Genomic DNA, 15,823 nt, shown 5'->3' on the forward strand with positions numbered 1-15,823 from the left:
CAAATCATTGCCCTGCCATGACTTGGATGGTCTTGGAAAGTTGTTGTGGCTGAAGAGATTATCATCTTGTACCTTTCCTTTTGATAAGCCTCTGTGACTTATATAGTCTGGCCCTTAGATGACCATATGTAGTCTGACCCTAGACCCATGCTTAAAGACTTCACAGCTTATTGGACTCTTTAGAGGTCTGCTGGCATACCCTTTAAAGAACCCAGTGTCGCCTTAGTGTCACAGTGAGCCAACAGAGTAGGACTTAAGTGAAGGTATGTATACTCAGAGGCAAAACTACCTGTGCATACTAATGTGACTTTCTGTATACAGAGGCAAGAATACACACACACACACACACACACACACACGCACGCACAACTGTCTGTATCTTTATATTTCCATATCTTTACATCTCATCTCTCCATCTATCGATCGATATAGCAATCTGTCTATCCACATGAACTGTGGTGTCCCCTGTATATACAGAGGATAGAGCACATTCACATAGAGAGAATAACACATGAATATAGGACTATACAGTAGACTCAGACATGTCACTATATTCTCACATGGAAAAGCATATACCTATTTATTTAATCATGTTCTTAAGAAAGCATACTATGGAAATATTTCCCTGTAAACATGGTTATTGTTCTTAAATAGTTTTTGGAGTGAGGTTGATGATGAGATACTATGTTAATATTTGGTTGCATAACTTAAGTTGCCGGTTTCACGAGAGTATGGGAGTGTAGCACTCAGAATCTAGCTTGTATTAGGGTGACATTTTAGCCACATAATAACAGCAGAAGAACATTAAAGTTAAAAAAAAGATGGCTTTGTTTCTGAGAGAAGTTGAGGTTGGTTACTTGCAAGAATTTTTCAATTACACGAAGTCAGTAAAGCCTCCTGTCTTCTTTTTGTTTAATCCTGGGCCCAATTCATGCGCCACTTGTATTATCTATGGTAGATAAGGATGAGCTTTTAAAGTTGTCCATCTAACTGTGAGTCACAATCTGAGCAATAGATATGCTTCGTTTATTTTTCTTTCCTTCTCCATATGGAGAATTAGCCTATATCTTTTAATTATTTCTTCTTCCAGGAGACTTAAAGATAATAATCAGGAGATCAGAAAACAAAATTATTTGTTACATTTTCCAAGGAATCTTATATATATTTGTTATATGCATGGAACGTATTTTGTCATAGGAGAAACCTTAAGGTGACATTTTGCTGAATGGATTCAGAGGCTTCTTATTGTCAACATAGGGATTTCATTGGAATCTCCATCTGAGCCAACAGTGTGATATGGTAGAAGAGTTGAAGAGCTGATGTGACCTTAGACTACATTAAAAGGGATAGATTCCAGGAATGAAGACCATACATTTAGATCTGGAAATTCAATGGAAGTTTAATCTTTTAATTTTACAAATGAAGTAACCAAATCCCAGAGAGGTGAAGAACTTTCCCAAGTTCACACAGGTATCAATCAAATTCCAGAAAGGAGATTCAAGCCTAAGTCCTCTGAATGTGAATCCAATATGTTTTCACCCTGAAGGAAATCGTTCTTCTGTACACTTATGATCCCACCATATGTGGAATATGGGATTGAATTCTGGACACAACAGGTTAAGTGGATCGTTGATTATCTGGGTGGAGAATATCCAGAAAATTACAGCCAAGACGTAAAGTACCTTGACCATGTCATGGAAGAATTAGTTAAAGTATCCTGGGAAAGTCCTTTAACCTCTCCAAGCTTCAGTTTATTCATCTGTAAAGCAAAGAGTTTGGAATCCATGATTTCCAAGGTCCTTTCCAGCTTGAAATCTATGATGCTATGAACTGGATTTCCTGTGAACTGGAGAAGAGAAAACTCAGGGAGACTTGATAGTTGTCTTGAAGTTTTGAAACATTTTCATGATAAATTGGAATTAATTAAATTTGTTTTGTTCAGCCCTAGAAATTAGAAGTAGTAGCAATGGGTGGAAGTGTCAAAGAAGCAAATTTAGGCTTGAGGTCAAGAAAAAGATCCCAAAATATTATTTGGGAAATCCTTTATCTTTCCTTTCCATGTTTTCATCAAGATTCCTCTTTATGCACATGTAGATTATTCTCAAAAAGTTTTGGTAGAGCTTAGAAAGCAGGCAGATTAGAAGGTAGTTACTTACATTTTCTTGGGTCATTTTTTAAGGTGATTATAAAATCCACATTTTCCTCCAAATGTTTAGAATACTGATTTGTTTATATATCTTGCCAGGCTTTGTGTAAGTTTGTTTCTCCTACTTACTGCTTTCCAATATCTTAAGTGTTAATACTGTTCATAATTTCACTATCCTCCTCTCCAGTATTTTACAAGTGAGTATATATATTCTAAAAAGTATTTCCTTTGGTTACCGCATTGACTGCATCAGAATTTGTTGGCCATAACTAATATCGGGGGAGCATCACCAATAGACTATGAAGTTGTAACTAAGTATACTAATGAGTCTCCTCGAAGGAGGCAAAGAAGAGAGTTGGTTTTAATATGCACGCAAAGACGATTTGATACTGTGGGACTTGCTTGGAGAAACCAGTGTGGATGCCTAAGGAGCTAACCAACTGGTTCTAGATGTTTAAAAGCGACGTGCTATCGGTAACCCAGGTAACAGGGTGAGCACAAGAAGTACGTCATGCAAAATCTCAGAATGAACTGAGGCCAGTGAGTAAATCTAAAGACAACAAGAGTTTTTGTTTGTATTTAGCTATATTGGGGAAAAGAGGCAATCAAAGAAATGACAGGCTTACTGCCGGGTGTTAAAAGTGGATGATCACTGACAACAGAGAGAGAGCAGAGTTGTTCAATTCTTATTTTACTTATTTTCTCTTATAAGAAAAATTGCCTCTGGATGGGTAAGAATGGAACGAAATTGGCTAATAGGGCATTGGTACCCAGATAACAAATGTAAGGAAATAGTGAGAGTGTGCCTAAATTGATCAGTTCAAATCACGTAAACCAGATGAGCTACCTCCTCTGTAAATGATGGAGTAAACCACGTGTCAGCCTCTCTTCTCCCCCCGAAACACCCCCTCCTGCCATGTGTTCTTCCTTTGGGGTTTGGCTGGCCCCAGCCTGCGCATGTTCCTCTACCTGCTCTCACTTCTTTGTCTTTGGGAATTGTGTGCCAGCCCCATCTCTCCACAGCAAGTAGTCCCCTTACTGCCTCTCTTCATCCCTTCTTCCTTTTCCCACTTTCACAAATTTGAATTACATAAAAACTGCATTTTTATGTAGAGATCTGTAGTAGGGTCCACTTATGTAAAGTGAGAACTGTCTGTAATTGGGAAATATTTAATGTGAAAAAAATACAATTAAACATAGATAGTCACATTGTAAAATTAAGCCCACATGCAATCCACAGAGATCCTTGCTATGGTTTAGTGGCCCCAGTTTCTATTTAAGTTTGATACTGGTGCTCTGTACCCCTTCTTGCTTTAAATCTGTGATCCTATGAAAGAACTGATAGACGTGATAGATGAGCCTGTTGCTGTTGATCTTGAAAGGCCATGGGAAGAATGGGAGAGATGTGACGATATTGGAGAAGAGCAACTGCCATCTTGAAGAGAGAGCATAAACTATAGGCTATTGATCTTTCCTTTATTGCCACAGAAAATCTAGGAAGGCTTTAAGATGGTTAATAAATATCTAGAAAAATAAGTGGGGATATCAAATAGCATCATTTCATTAAGTCCCCTCCAACTAACCTTAATTCCTTTTTAAACAAAGTTGCTAAAGTGATAGATCAGATACTGTAGATAAATTTACTCAGATTGTAGCAAAACATGAAGTTAATTATCTCATACTCTTCATATGGAAAAGGTGGAGACATGTAGGCTTAGTGAATAGGACTATTAGTTGGATTTGTAAATGATTGGATGTCTGGATTCAAAAGATGGTAGCTAATTGTTCAGTGTCACCTTGGCAGGAGGTCTCCCATAGAGTGCTGCAGGGGCCTGAGTGTAGCCTTGCACGGTTTAGTACTTTTATCCAGGACTTAGATAAAGAGAGTACTCTTCAAGTTTGTCCTTAACACAAAGCAGGGAGGGATAGCTAAGAAACTACACAACAGAGTGAGTATCCAAAAAGACCCAGACAGACTAGAGCATTAGGCCGAATTATTAGAATAAGATGATATTCAGTAGAAACACATTTAAAGCTTTGCACTTGAGATAAAAAAAATCAACTTCACAAGTTCCATGATTAAAAAAGGTTTGGGAGCTCAGTGTGGATCATTTTTTTGTGGCAGTGAAAAAAAAGTTAATGCAATCTTGGGTAGTATTTTTTTAATATTTTTGAAAAAATATCCTGAACTTAACATCTGAAAAAAATTCCATTTACAAAGTAGAATATAAAAGAGGCTAATATAGAAAATTACAAACCTGTTTTAATGACTGCTAGCTTTTTAAAAAGATATAAAAAATCCAATATACCACCTTCTTTTTTATGTTTTAAACATTTTGAATTTAATAAACACCAAAAAAAGAAAAAGGACATTTCCATGTAAAAAGCAGAAAAAGGGAATTTTATGTGAAAATACAAAACTTTATTACATACAGATTTTTTAAGTATATAATAAATTTAACATGCATTTTCAAAGCTGTCCTGCCTGTCTTTTTCTTTCTGAACTTCCTTCAGTTCTATTTTCTTCATTTAAATAAAATGCTTCAATGACTTGCTTTTCTTTCTTCTTTTTTTTTTGCAAATCTTATTGCTACTTCTGCTGTCCCGTTTCAATCCTCCCTCCCAATAAAAATGAAAAAGAAAATTATTGAAACAAATAAGCACAATTAAGGAAAACAAATCCACATATTTACCCTCTTTAAAAATGTACGTTTCATTCTTCACCCCGAGTCCATCACCTCTCTGTCAAGAGATGTGTAACATGATTCCTCATAAGTTTTCTAGAGTGATGGTTGGTCATCACACCGATCAGAGTCCTTAAGTCTTTCAGAGTTGTTTTTCTTTATAATATTGTTAATACTGTGCAAATTATTTTCCTTGTTCTGCTCACTTCACTCAGCATCAATTCGTATAAGCCTTCTTTGGTTTCTCTGAAACTGTCCCTGTTGTAATTTCTTATAGTTTAATATTACATAACATTTATATATCATAATATGTTCAGTCATTCCCCCAGTTGATGGAAACTTGCTTTATTTTCAGTTCTTTGCCACAACAAAAATAAATTTTAATATTTATGTACATATGGATCATTTTCCTCTTTCTTGGATCTTTTTGCAATGTAGTAGTGGTATTGTGACCTTGGGGCATAATTCCAAATGGCTTTCTAGAATTCTCAGACCATTTTACAGTTCCACTAACAGCACATCAGTGTACTTATCTTTCTAAAATCCCTTTAACTATTGCCATTTTCCTTTTTTTTTCTTTCAAAATCTATGCCAGTATGATAGGTATGAGGCATTCCTTCATAGTTGTTTTAATAAGCATTTCTCTTATCATTGATGACTTGGAGCATTTCTTCAGATGCCTGTTGATAGTTTAGATTTTTTGTTAAAAAATTGCCTGTCCATATCCTTTTATCATTTATCAAGAGGCATCTAGGTGACAAGGTATATAGAGCTTTGGTCCTAGAATCAGGAAGTTTGGAGTTCAGATCCGGCCTCAGACACTTACTAGCTATGCAATATGGATGAGTCACTTAAATCTTTTTTTCACCTCAGTTTCTTTAACTGTAAAATGAGCATAATAAAAGCATCTACCTCCCTGGGTTGTTATGAAGATCAAATAGATAATATTTGTAAAGTACTTAGCACATAAATAGGAGCTTAATAAATATGTCCTTCCTTCCTTATCTATTGGGAAATGGCTTCCATTCCAATATATTTGAATCTATTCATTTTGTATCTTGGTTATCAAACTTTTATCAGAGAAACTTATTGCAAAGATTTTTTTCCAGTTAAATTTTTCCTTCTAGTTTTAATTTTATTAAATATGTATAATTTTTTTTCAATTTTATATAGTCAAAATTGGCTATTTTATCTTCTGTGACATTTTCTGTCCCTTGTCTGGTCACAAAGTCTTCTCTCATCTAGAGATGCAAAAGATATCTTCTTCCTGGTGTGAGATTTTAGTCTAGACCTAACTTCTGCCAGACCTTTCGATTTAGGCTATATTAAGAAAGGCATAATGAAGAAATAATCCCTTTGTACTCTACCCTTGTCAGATCACATCTGAAGTACTATTTTTAGTTTGGGGTACCACTATTTAGGAATGACATTGATTAGCTCGATATTTTTCACAGAAATGTAACCAGGATGATTGAAGTCTAAGAAGGGAGAAGGGAAGGGAGAAAACATCAGAGTTTTCTTCAAGTATTTGAAGAGCTACTATAAGGAAAAGGGATTAGATTTTTCTAATCAGATACAGACAGCTGAACCTGGAGTGATACAAGGTGATTGTAACGGGGACAAATTAATTTTATTATGAGGGGAAAAGTTTCTAACAATTAAAGATATCCATAAGTGGAACTGGCAATTTCAGGATGTAGTAACTTCCCCCTCATTGGAGGTCCTCAATCAGAGGCTGTGTTGCTACTTGTCTGGTGTGTCAATGGAGATTGCTTTTGGAGTCACATGGCCTCTGACTCTAAAATTTTGTGATTATATGTAATTTTGTGATTAATTGTCCTTGAAAACCTGGAAAATGGAAAGGTGTTCCTTGAGGCCCCTCATCTAGGTGGGAGGCCAGCCTGGACTTTGAGCATAGATAACGGTTATTTGACCATGTCAGAAATACAAATATTGTACACTTTGTGCAGATCACTGCAAAATTCTCAGCATTTAAGGTGATAAAAAGCTGGAAATTATCAGTGTTGTGAGGACTATGGGAAGTCAAACATAATAGAAGACTGTTGGAACTGTGCATTGGTCTAACCATTCTAGAAAACAATTGGAATTATGGCAGAAAAGTCACTAAATTGTTTACACTCTTTGACCCAACAGTACCACTACTAGGTGTATACCTCAAAGAGATCAAAGACAGAAAGGAAAGTTCTATACGTACCAAAATAATCACAGGAGCACTTTTTTTGGTAACAAAAGACTTTTAAAAAAAGTATGATATATGAATGTCATGCAATAGTATTGTGTTCTAAGAAACTGTAAATAAGAATTCAGAGAAGTATTGAAAGATTCATATGAATTGGTTCAGAGTGAAGTAAGCATAACCAGGAAAATAATTCACACATATGACTGCAGTTATATAAACAAAGCAATACTGAAAGGAGACTGAATGTGTTTCAATTGTAAAGACCTATCTTTGCTTCAGAGAATAAATGATGAATACACTTAAGAACTTCAGATATCTGAAGCTGGTCTCGTTTGCTGGCTTTGTTTAACTGTTTTCTATGTTATAAGGGGTCATATCAGGAATGGTCTGATTTAAAAGTGAAAGGTATCAATAAAACATTTAAAAATTGTCTTCCTACTCTCCACATTTACCAAAAGTCAGATCATTTGTCCTTGTCTTCCTGTCTAGTCACTCTCCTAGTGTAGCCAATACCTAATAAATATTTGTTGAATTACCTTGAATAGAGTGAACACTACCTGCTGATGAGAGTTTTGTATATAACAGCATTATGCTGAACTGAAGAGGGCTTGTACTTCCCACAGTGTGAGTAATTATCACCTCATGCATATAAAAGAAGCTTCAGGCTGCTTCCCTGATGGTTCTTTTCATACACTGGTGTAGGAATAGTTTGAAACCAGCCCTGGATTTTGTAGTTAAATAATGAGGGCAGAGTTAAGTATATGCAAGTAAAGACTATGTATGGTTAGGGAATGGTACTTCTCTGTTATTAGTATGAGACAGTCAGTATATTAGGTATGTCAACAAGAGTATTTGCTTAGATGCAGAATCCTTAGCCAGTTGAAGGGTACTGGATTTCTGGTATGGATTTCTCAGGGCTTTGGGGAATGTCTTGAGGGAATAGGTGACTATTTCAGATCCTGCTTTTATGGGGGCTTCTAGGTTATGGCATGTGAACCTGGTTCTAAGTGAATGTGGGATAGAGAGTAGGGTACCTCCACAGTTAGGCATCCCTTGCCTGAAATCATGGTTGGGGTGTTTGATGGCCCTGGGTCCCTGTTGCCCAATATAGTTATATCAGCATTGAGGGTTGTGAGGATCACCACAAGCAAATGAAATATCTTATCAGCATCAGATGGGAAAGGAAAAGTGCCTGGAGAGAAGCCAACAAACCTAGAATATAGATGTGACTAGCAAGTGTCAAGATGCTTGGGAATGAGAGTATCTAGGTTAGTGATCAATGGACATGATACTTACTGTGTTTCATGACATTTGGCTTGATCAGGAAAAGGTAACAGAATTAGGTGGGTTAGAGCAGGATTTCAGAACAATGACTAAAGAGCCTATGAGTTTATCTACTGATGATTCCTTTTTTTAGGAGCACATATACAATTCTTGAATTTCTCCACTGAGCCCAACCATGACTTCATTGAAATTCGGAATGGCCCCTATGAAACTAGCCACGTGATTGGAAAGTTCAGCGGGAATGACTTGCCAGGATCCCTGCTTTCAACATCCCATGAGACAACAGTCTATTTTCACAGTGACCACTCGCAGAACCGTCCAGGATTTAAGCTGGAATATCAAGGTAAAGAGAATGAATGAATCTTCCCTCTCTTCTGCATTACCCTTTGCTTTGACCTTCCTCCTCCCCATGCCCCTCCCCTACCAACTCTAGTCTAGTACATTTCAGAGAGAAGAGGAGAATAACAAAGGAGAGAAAGATTCAGGGAGAATCAGGAAGAGGAGGAAAAAAAATGACAGTTAAAAGAAATTAGTTTTATTCCCAGTTCTGTTACTTAGTGCAAGCTGTGTACCTTTGTCAGTTAACTTCCCCAATTCTGTAATCTGTAAAATGGAAATAATTCCTGCCCTCCCCTGCCCTGCCGTCCAAATGGAGGACTATTTTGAGGGTCGCAGGGAATACAACTATGAAAATATGTTATAAACATCACGTACTCTAGGAATGTAGAAAAAAAAACTTGACCTCTTAAAAACTCTAAAGGTGGAAATGTCAGGCATGGTAGAAGAGAGGACAATGCTTTGAGGAGGCTGCTGGGAAAGGGAGGGCTTTGTGTTTGCCCTAATATTATGTAGCATAGGTTCTGGCTTCCCTTCCTAGGCTAACCAAATGGACTTTTAGGAAACCCTCAAAACCTGTGTGTCAGAGAATTGAAGGTAATCTACCTTTGGGGTCTTGCCCACAGAGGCAAAGCCATGAAGTCAGGGGATAGATGGTGGGGAGCAAGGGAATTTTTTTCTCTCCTTCCCCTCCCAGCAAATATGATAGATTGGAATATATGGAATACTTTAGAGGGTGTGATCTGGAGGGTAATTCATCAAAGGATATAGAAAAGGACCAATCAGATAGGTAAGAGGAAAACCAAGAGAGGATGATGTCCCAAAAACTTAGAGAGACAAGTATCAAAGAGGAGAAAGTGATTAACAGTGTTAAAGGCCATGGAGAGATCAAGGAGAATGAGGACTGAGAAAAGGCCATTTGATTTGGCCATTAAGAGATCATTAGTAACTTTGGAGAAAATGGTTTCAGTAGAATGATCAGGTCAGAAGTCAGATTATAAAGGGTTAAGAAGAGAGTAAGAGGAGAGAAAGTGGAGGCACCTACTGTAGATAACCTTTTCAAGGATTTTAGCTACAAAGGGCAGAAGAGATATAGGATGATAATTATTGTGGATGGAAAGACCAACTGAGGGTTTTTTTTTTCAGGATGAGGGAGACATAGGCATGTTTATAGGCCACAGGAAATGAGTCAATAGGGAGAGATTGAAAATAAGTGAAAGAGTGGGGATGACAGAGGGAACCATCTGTTGGAGAGTACAAGTCGGAATGGGATCACTTGAACAAATAGAGGAGGGAGCCTTGGTAAGGAGGAATTCTACTTCATCATGTGAAACAGAGGTGAGGGAGGGAGATATTGGCAAGAAGCACCTATGTGATAGGTGATGATGAAGAGGTAGGAGGAGGGAATTCACAGCAAATGGCCTCAATTTTTTCTGTCAAATGTGAGGCACAGCTCTCAGCTGAGAGAGTGGGGGAAGGTGAAGCCATGAGAGGCTTGAGGAGGGATGAAAAGATTTGAAAGAGTTGCTATGGAATGAGCTAATAAGGGTGGTATAATAGGATTGCCTAGTAGCAGTGAGGACACAGTTGAGATTTTGTAACATAAATTTATAGTGGACCCAGTGAGAACAGTTGTGTGATTTTCTTCACTTTCATTCAGTAGCATGCGTGTAGGAGTGAAGGTGGCAAATGATGGAAGTGATCCAAGTCCAAGGTTTGGCCAGGTGTAATCAGCCACATGATCAAGAAAGGAGGACAGCATAGAGTTGAATTAGTTCACCAAGCCATCAGGATGGGGAGAAGAGGAGAGAGTTTTGTTCAGGGGAGATGGCTTGTAACAACAATGTTACTTGCAGCTGCTATGGGGGTATAAGACCAATAACACCAGCACACAGGAGGGCTGCTAGCACGGATTCTTTGATCTGCTTTTCTAAGGAAAGCAACTTTAAGGGGTTTACAATCTTACTTTAATCAAACATATATATGTATATACATATGTGTGTGTGTGTATACACACACATACACACACACATATCATTCACTTAACTCAGGGGAAAAGTCAGCACCCTGAACTTCAGAGAAAATACAAACAAATTACAAGCAGAAATCATATAAACAAAGCAAATACAAACAGCAAAGACCAACAGACAGGGCTTCCAACTGTCTGACCAAAAATAATATATACATAGTTACCAGAGAGAGGGAAGCACCAACATCTGGGTTTTTCAAAGCTGCGGGGAGGCTCCTTAATGCCTACCCAGAGTCTCATCTGGCTACATCACATGAACGCTCTTCACATGAGTGAGCCCCAAAGCAAAATGCTAACCTCTGAGTATATATACACTTCTTCAGGGTCAGAGGGCATTACTACCCTTGTGACCCAGGCTCATGTGACTCAAATTCATGTGACTTAGGCTTCCATGTGACTTAAGCAGGTCATCAGAGACTCGATTCAATCAAAGGCAAGACTCAATCAAAGGTACTTGATTGCCTTAGTACTGAGGAGAACTCCAAAAGAAAAAAAAAACAGCAAGAAGTCCCACTTTTCTTGCCCTTACATGGCCTGGGAGAGAATTAAGGGATCAAGGGATCAGAGCTCACATTATGGAGAAAGAGTGGGGTTTTTTAATTGAAGGTAGAGGGAGAGGTAAAAGCCAATAGATTTTGGTCAGATAGGGAGATTCTGGAATTCTTGAGATGGTACATTTGTAGGTAATGGCCAGATCAAAGGTATGGATGTCTGTCTTTGTGTGTGGCAGAGGTGGAGTGGAAAAGAGGTCTTAGGAAGTGAACTACTCTTCCTCTCTGTAACATGCCAACAATGATTACCTCTCCTTTATTTGAAGACCCCCTGGAAGACAGCATGATACAGAATAAAAAATGTTGATTTAGAGTTAGAGGACCTGGGCTCAAGACTCAGATTTGCCATTTGCAACATACTGACTTTGGGTCTCAGTTTATTCATCTTTAAAATGAAAAATTTGGACTAGATGACCTCTAAGGTACCTCCATGTTCTAAATCTATGACCTTCTAAATTCGTTAACTATTGATAGAGCATATTACGTTTCTGAACAGCTTTGATTTCTAGGACATTTTTACTTATATTGAACCAAAATCTGTGTCTCTGTGACTTCCACTCACTTGGTTCTAATTCAGTTATATTCAGTTCATCAGATATTGATTTTGTTCCTACTATGTGCAGAGGATTACGTTAGGCACTGGGTTAGATACAGAGTTTAGAAAGACATAGTCCCTGCCGTCATGGAAGTTAAAGTTGATTTGGTTAGAATTCTATTGCCTTCAAATGATGCATGTAACTATAATATAAAATAACATGATAAGCACATTAAAGAAATACTAGGAAGTACTATATTAGGTTTTAGAGGAGAAAAGATTAATACTGATTGAGGGAATCGGGGAAGGCTTACTAGAAGAGGAAGCATTCAGAACGGGCTTTAAGGGGTAAATCAAATGGATCCAAAGAATAAGAATGCAGATTTAACCACAAAACACATCACTAATTTGATAAAATTGCTTTTTGTTGTTCTGTAGAAAGGACATAGGATAATAGGTGTTTATTACTCTATGTGTGACTTTGACTTTCTGGTACACACTTTGCTCTTGTGTGTGGGATGCTTGTGCAAGGGGCAAGATGAAAATCATGATTCATTTATCTTATTCTGGGGTGTGATAGACCAGTGAAGAAGCACTGATCCTTTATGTTTGTTGGTGAAGTTTATTAAGTTTATTAGTAAAGGAAATCCAGAAGAGAAATGAAAAGTATTCAGGAGCTGGGTTGACCTTCCCCTGAGGCAGCCTACTATCAGCTACACAAGGATTAGACTCATTGATTAGTTAGTTTTTTTCTCTGTAACAGATTGACAAAACAGTTTGATGACTCTAAGCACTAGAAGAAAATTCCTACCAACTACAAAAGTTTTGACTTCAGAACTATTCACTTAAAAGGGCAATTCTTGTATTACACAGGAGCATATAGATATAACTCTGCAATGGGCTAAAATAGATATCAAAGGTCTTCTACTCCATCTCTCTTCTCATGGCCAGAGCAACTCTAAAACAGCCTAAAATATAGGAGCTCTTCTTTACAGGTTTCCAGTATCTCCAAACCAAGAGACTTCAGTTTTCATTTATGGTGGGCCTCAGTATCTGAGTCCTTATAGAAAGTTCTAAAAAGAGATTGGACTTGTTCTGCTTGATTCCAAAGGTCAGAACTAGGAAGTGATTTGAAATTGCAAAGGAAAGTTTAGGTTTGATGGGGGCGGGGGTGGGGCAGAAATGAAACTTGTAAATCTTAATCTTCCAGAAGTAGAATGGGAGGCAGTTTGTTTTTCCTCTCAGTATTCAGACAAAGGTTGGATGACCACTTATCAAGTATGTTGTACAGAAGATTATTTTTTTCAGATATAAGTTACATGAAATAGCCACTGAGATCCTTTTCTCTTCTGAATTTCTGAGTGTAGTGAAATCTTTCTGTGGAAAATTGGGGATAAGCCTGGTGTCTCAGAAGAAGACAATTCAGCTTTTATATGAATGCAAATCTAAAAGGTAAAATCCAGCAGAAGTAATTTAACAAATTTTCCTTTTCATTTCCAGCCTACGAGCTCCAAGAGTGCCCAGACCCAGAACCCTTTGCCAATGGCATTGTGAGAGGAGCTGGATACAACGTTGGACAGTCAGTGACCTTTGAATGCCTTCCAGGATATCAACTGATTGGCCACCCAGTGCTTACCTGCCTGCATGGCACTAATCGGAACTGGGATCACCCTCTGCCCAGGTGTGAAGGTATGGTGCTGTTTGTAAAATGGAGAAAGCCAAAGAGCTGAATCACAAGGATAGAAGCAAACATGGCTTCTGTGCCAGGAATGGTAATAGTACTTTCTTTTTAATACCAGCTACAATTAACCAATATATTTAACCCATAAGAAGTGGTGACATTTCTAGTTTTTGATCCTTTAGATGAGCCATAACACCATTGTCAGAGATAGTAAATACAAGAGGGGAGAGAAAAGAAGCAAAATAGGATCTTCATAGTAGTGAAAGTGTGATTACAGGGTCTTTTTCTGCAGTTGCCTTTCCCTTCATGTGTGTGTGTATCTGTATGTTCTGTTGATGGCTCCAACCTTCTCATCGCTCAGGTTCACAACCTTAGAGTTATCCATGACTTTCCCTTTTGTTTCAAGTTCAAAATCCAGTCACTAGCCAAGCTTAGTTGACCCCATTCCCATAAAATTTCTCACATCCCTCTACTTTTCTTTATTTACACAGCCTCTACTTTTCTCCTCCTTGAACTGTTGCTGTAACGTGCTAATACATTTCCCTGCCTCCAAACACTTTCCCCTCCAGTCTTTCCTCCACATAGCTGCTGCCAAATTGTTATTTATAAAACACAGATCTGAGTATGTTATCTCTCTACTAACAAATTGTCATTGGCCCTCCGTTGTTTCTAAGGCAAAATTTCAAAACCCTCAGCCTAGTTTCTGTCTTTCCATACTCTTTCTACTCTCCATGATACACTTTTCATCCAGGTAAAACTGACCTGCCAAGATATTTCTTTTGCTAGCATCCCATCTCTCACCTGCATGCTTGTGCCTAAGTGGTTCCACATGTCTAGAATGTCCTTGCATGGAGCCCCTGATTTTCTTCAAAGCCCAGCCTCTTACATAAACCTTTTCCTGATGGCCCAGGTTAGTAGCATTCTCCCCCTCTTTAAACAATATTGTGTTTACTTCCTCAGGTATATTTCATGCTCTCTTCTCTACTTCTGGGCTGTTTTGTTTTTGTTTTTGGCACTTAATAAATCTCCGGTCAATCGAATCTGATTGGATTAAATGGGATTCTGCTGTTCTACTCCTATCCTTAAAGGACAGCTAGCAAAGAATGCTCTGTGGGTGTCTGTCCTTCAGGATATATCTAGTATGTGGGAAGCCATGCTGACCAATCACCCAAAGGTGAAGAAAATTCAGTCCATCCACAAACATTTATTAAGTTCCTGCTGCAGGTTCAAAGACAAAAATGAAACAGTTGTTGCTTGCTTGAAGGAGGGTACACTTCATGTGAAGAGAAAATGTGTGCGTATTTATACACATATATGATGTGTATGTGTGTGTGTGTATATATATATATACACACATACATATAAATGCACTCATGTATATAAACTATATGCAATATAGTTCAGTATATAAAATATGTTTATAAATAAATATATTTGTATATATGTTAATGTACATATATATGTTTATATATACACATATGTACATATACAAAATCTGTTCTAAATATGAGGTAGTTTTGAGGGGGAAGTCATTAGCAACTGAGGGGAGGGCACTTGGGATTCTAAGAGGCACAGGTAGGAGGAGTACATTTCAGATATGGGGGACAGCCAATGCAAAGGCAAAGAGATGGGAAATGGAATATTTTGTGTTAGAAACAGCAAGAAGACTAGTCTGACTGCACTGCAGAACATAAAGGGATTAATGTATACCAAGATTGGAGAGACAGTTCAGGGTAAAGTTGTGAGGAATTTTAAATGCTGAAGAGAGGAGTTTAGATTTGATCCTAAAGGAAATAGGGAGCCCCTGAGGTTTTTTTTTTAGTTGGGGAGTAAAATGGCCAGAACTGTGATTTAGGACAGTATCTCTAAAAGCTTCATGGAAGATATATTGGATGATGAGGGACAACAGTGGAAACTCGAGAGAGACCATTGGGAGTCTGTTGGAATGCAGTCCAGGTAAGAGGTGATGCCACTCTGAAGTAGGTTGGTGGCCATGTGAGAAAAGAGAAGGGGGTCGAATGGAAGATGTTGTAGAGGTAAAAATGACAAATTTTGGCAAATGATTCGATTTGTGGGGTGAGAGAACATGAAAAGAGGAGGATAAAGCTAGTAAGGCTAATAAAAATAATCATCGTCATAAGCGGTATGTTATTAATGATCTGGGACCTCAGTCTTGACTTCACTACAGAGCCAGCATTTCTGGCTAATTTTTCTCATTCATTCAGGATGAGACATTGAGGTTGGGGACCTAGTAAGAAACATAACATTTCATAGAGATTGTCCCCTTCATATAAGGCTGATGCAGAAATCAGGAGTTTTGGGGGGAGAACAGCTATAGGTATTAAGTGACAGGCAGGCTTTGGTGCAGTAGGAGTGC

The 15,823-nt window shown here is 38.0% G+C and overlaps 1 protein-coding gene across 1 annotated transcript in view; it reads left to right on the forward strand.

Annotated features, from left to right (window-relative positions):
• Window positions 1-15,823, forward strand: part of CSMD2 (CUB and Sushi multiple domains 2) — an 842,922-nt gene that overhangs the window by 735,952 nt on the left and 91,147 nt on the right. The window contains exons 41-42 of the mRNA XM_036743760.1: window positions 8,448-8,657; window positions 13,266-13,454. Of these exons, the coding sequence (XP_036599655.1) occupies window positions 8,448-8,657; window positions 13,266-13,454 (399 nt within the window). The remainder of the gene's footprint in view (window positions 1-8,447; window positions 8,658-13,265; window positions 13,455-15,823) is intronic.

This window comes from Trichosurus vulpecula, chromosome 2 (genome assembly GCF_011100635.1).
Source record: "Trichosurus vulpecula isolate mTriVul1 chromosome 2, mTriVul1.pri, whole genome shotgun sequence".
Taxonomy (NCBI): domain Eukaryota; kingdom Metazoa; phylum Chordata; class Mammalia; order Diprotodontia; family Phalangeridae; genus Trichosurus; species Trichosurus vulpecula.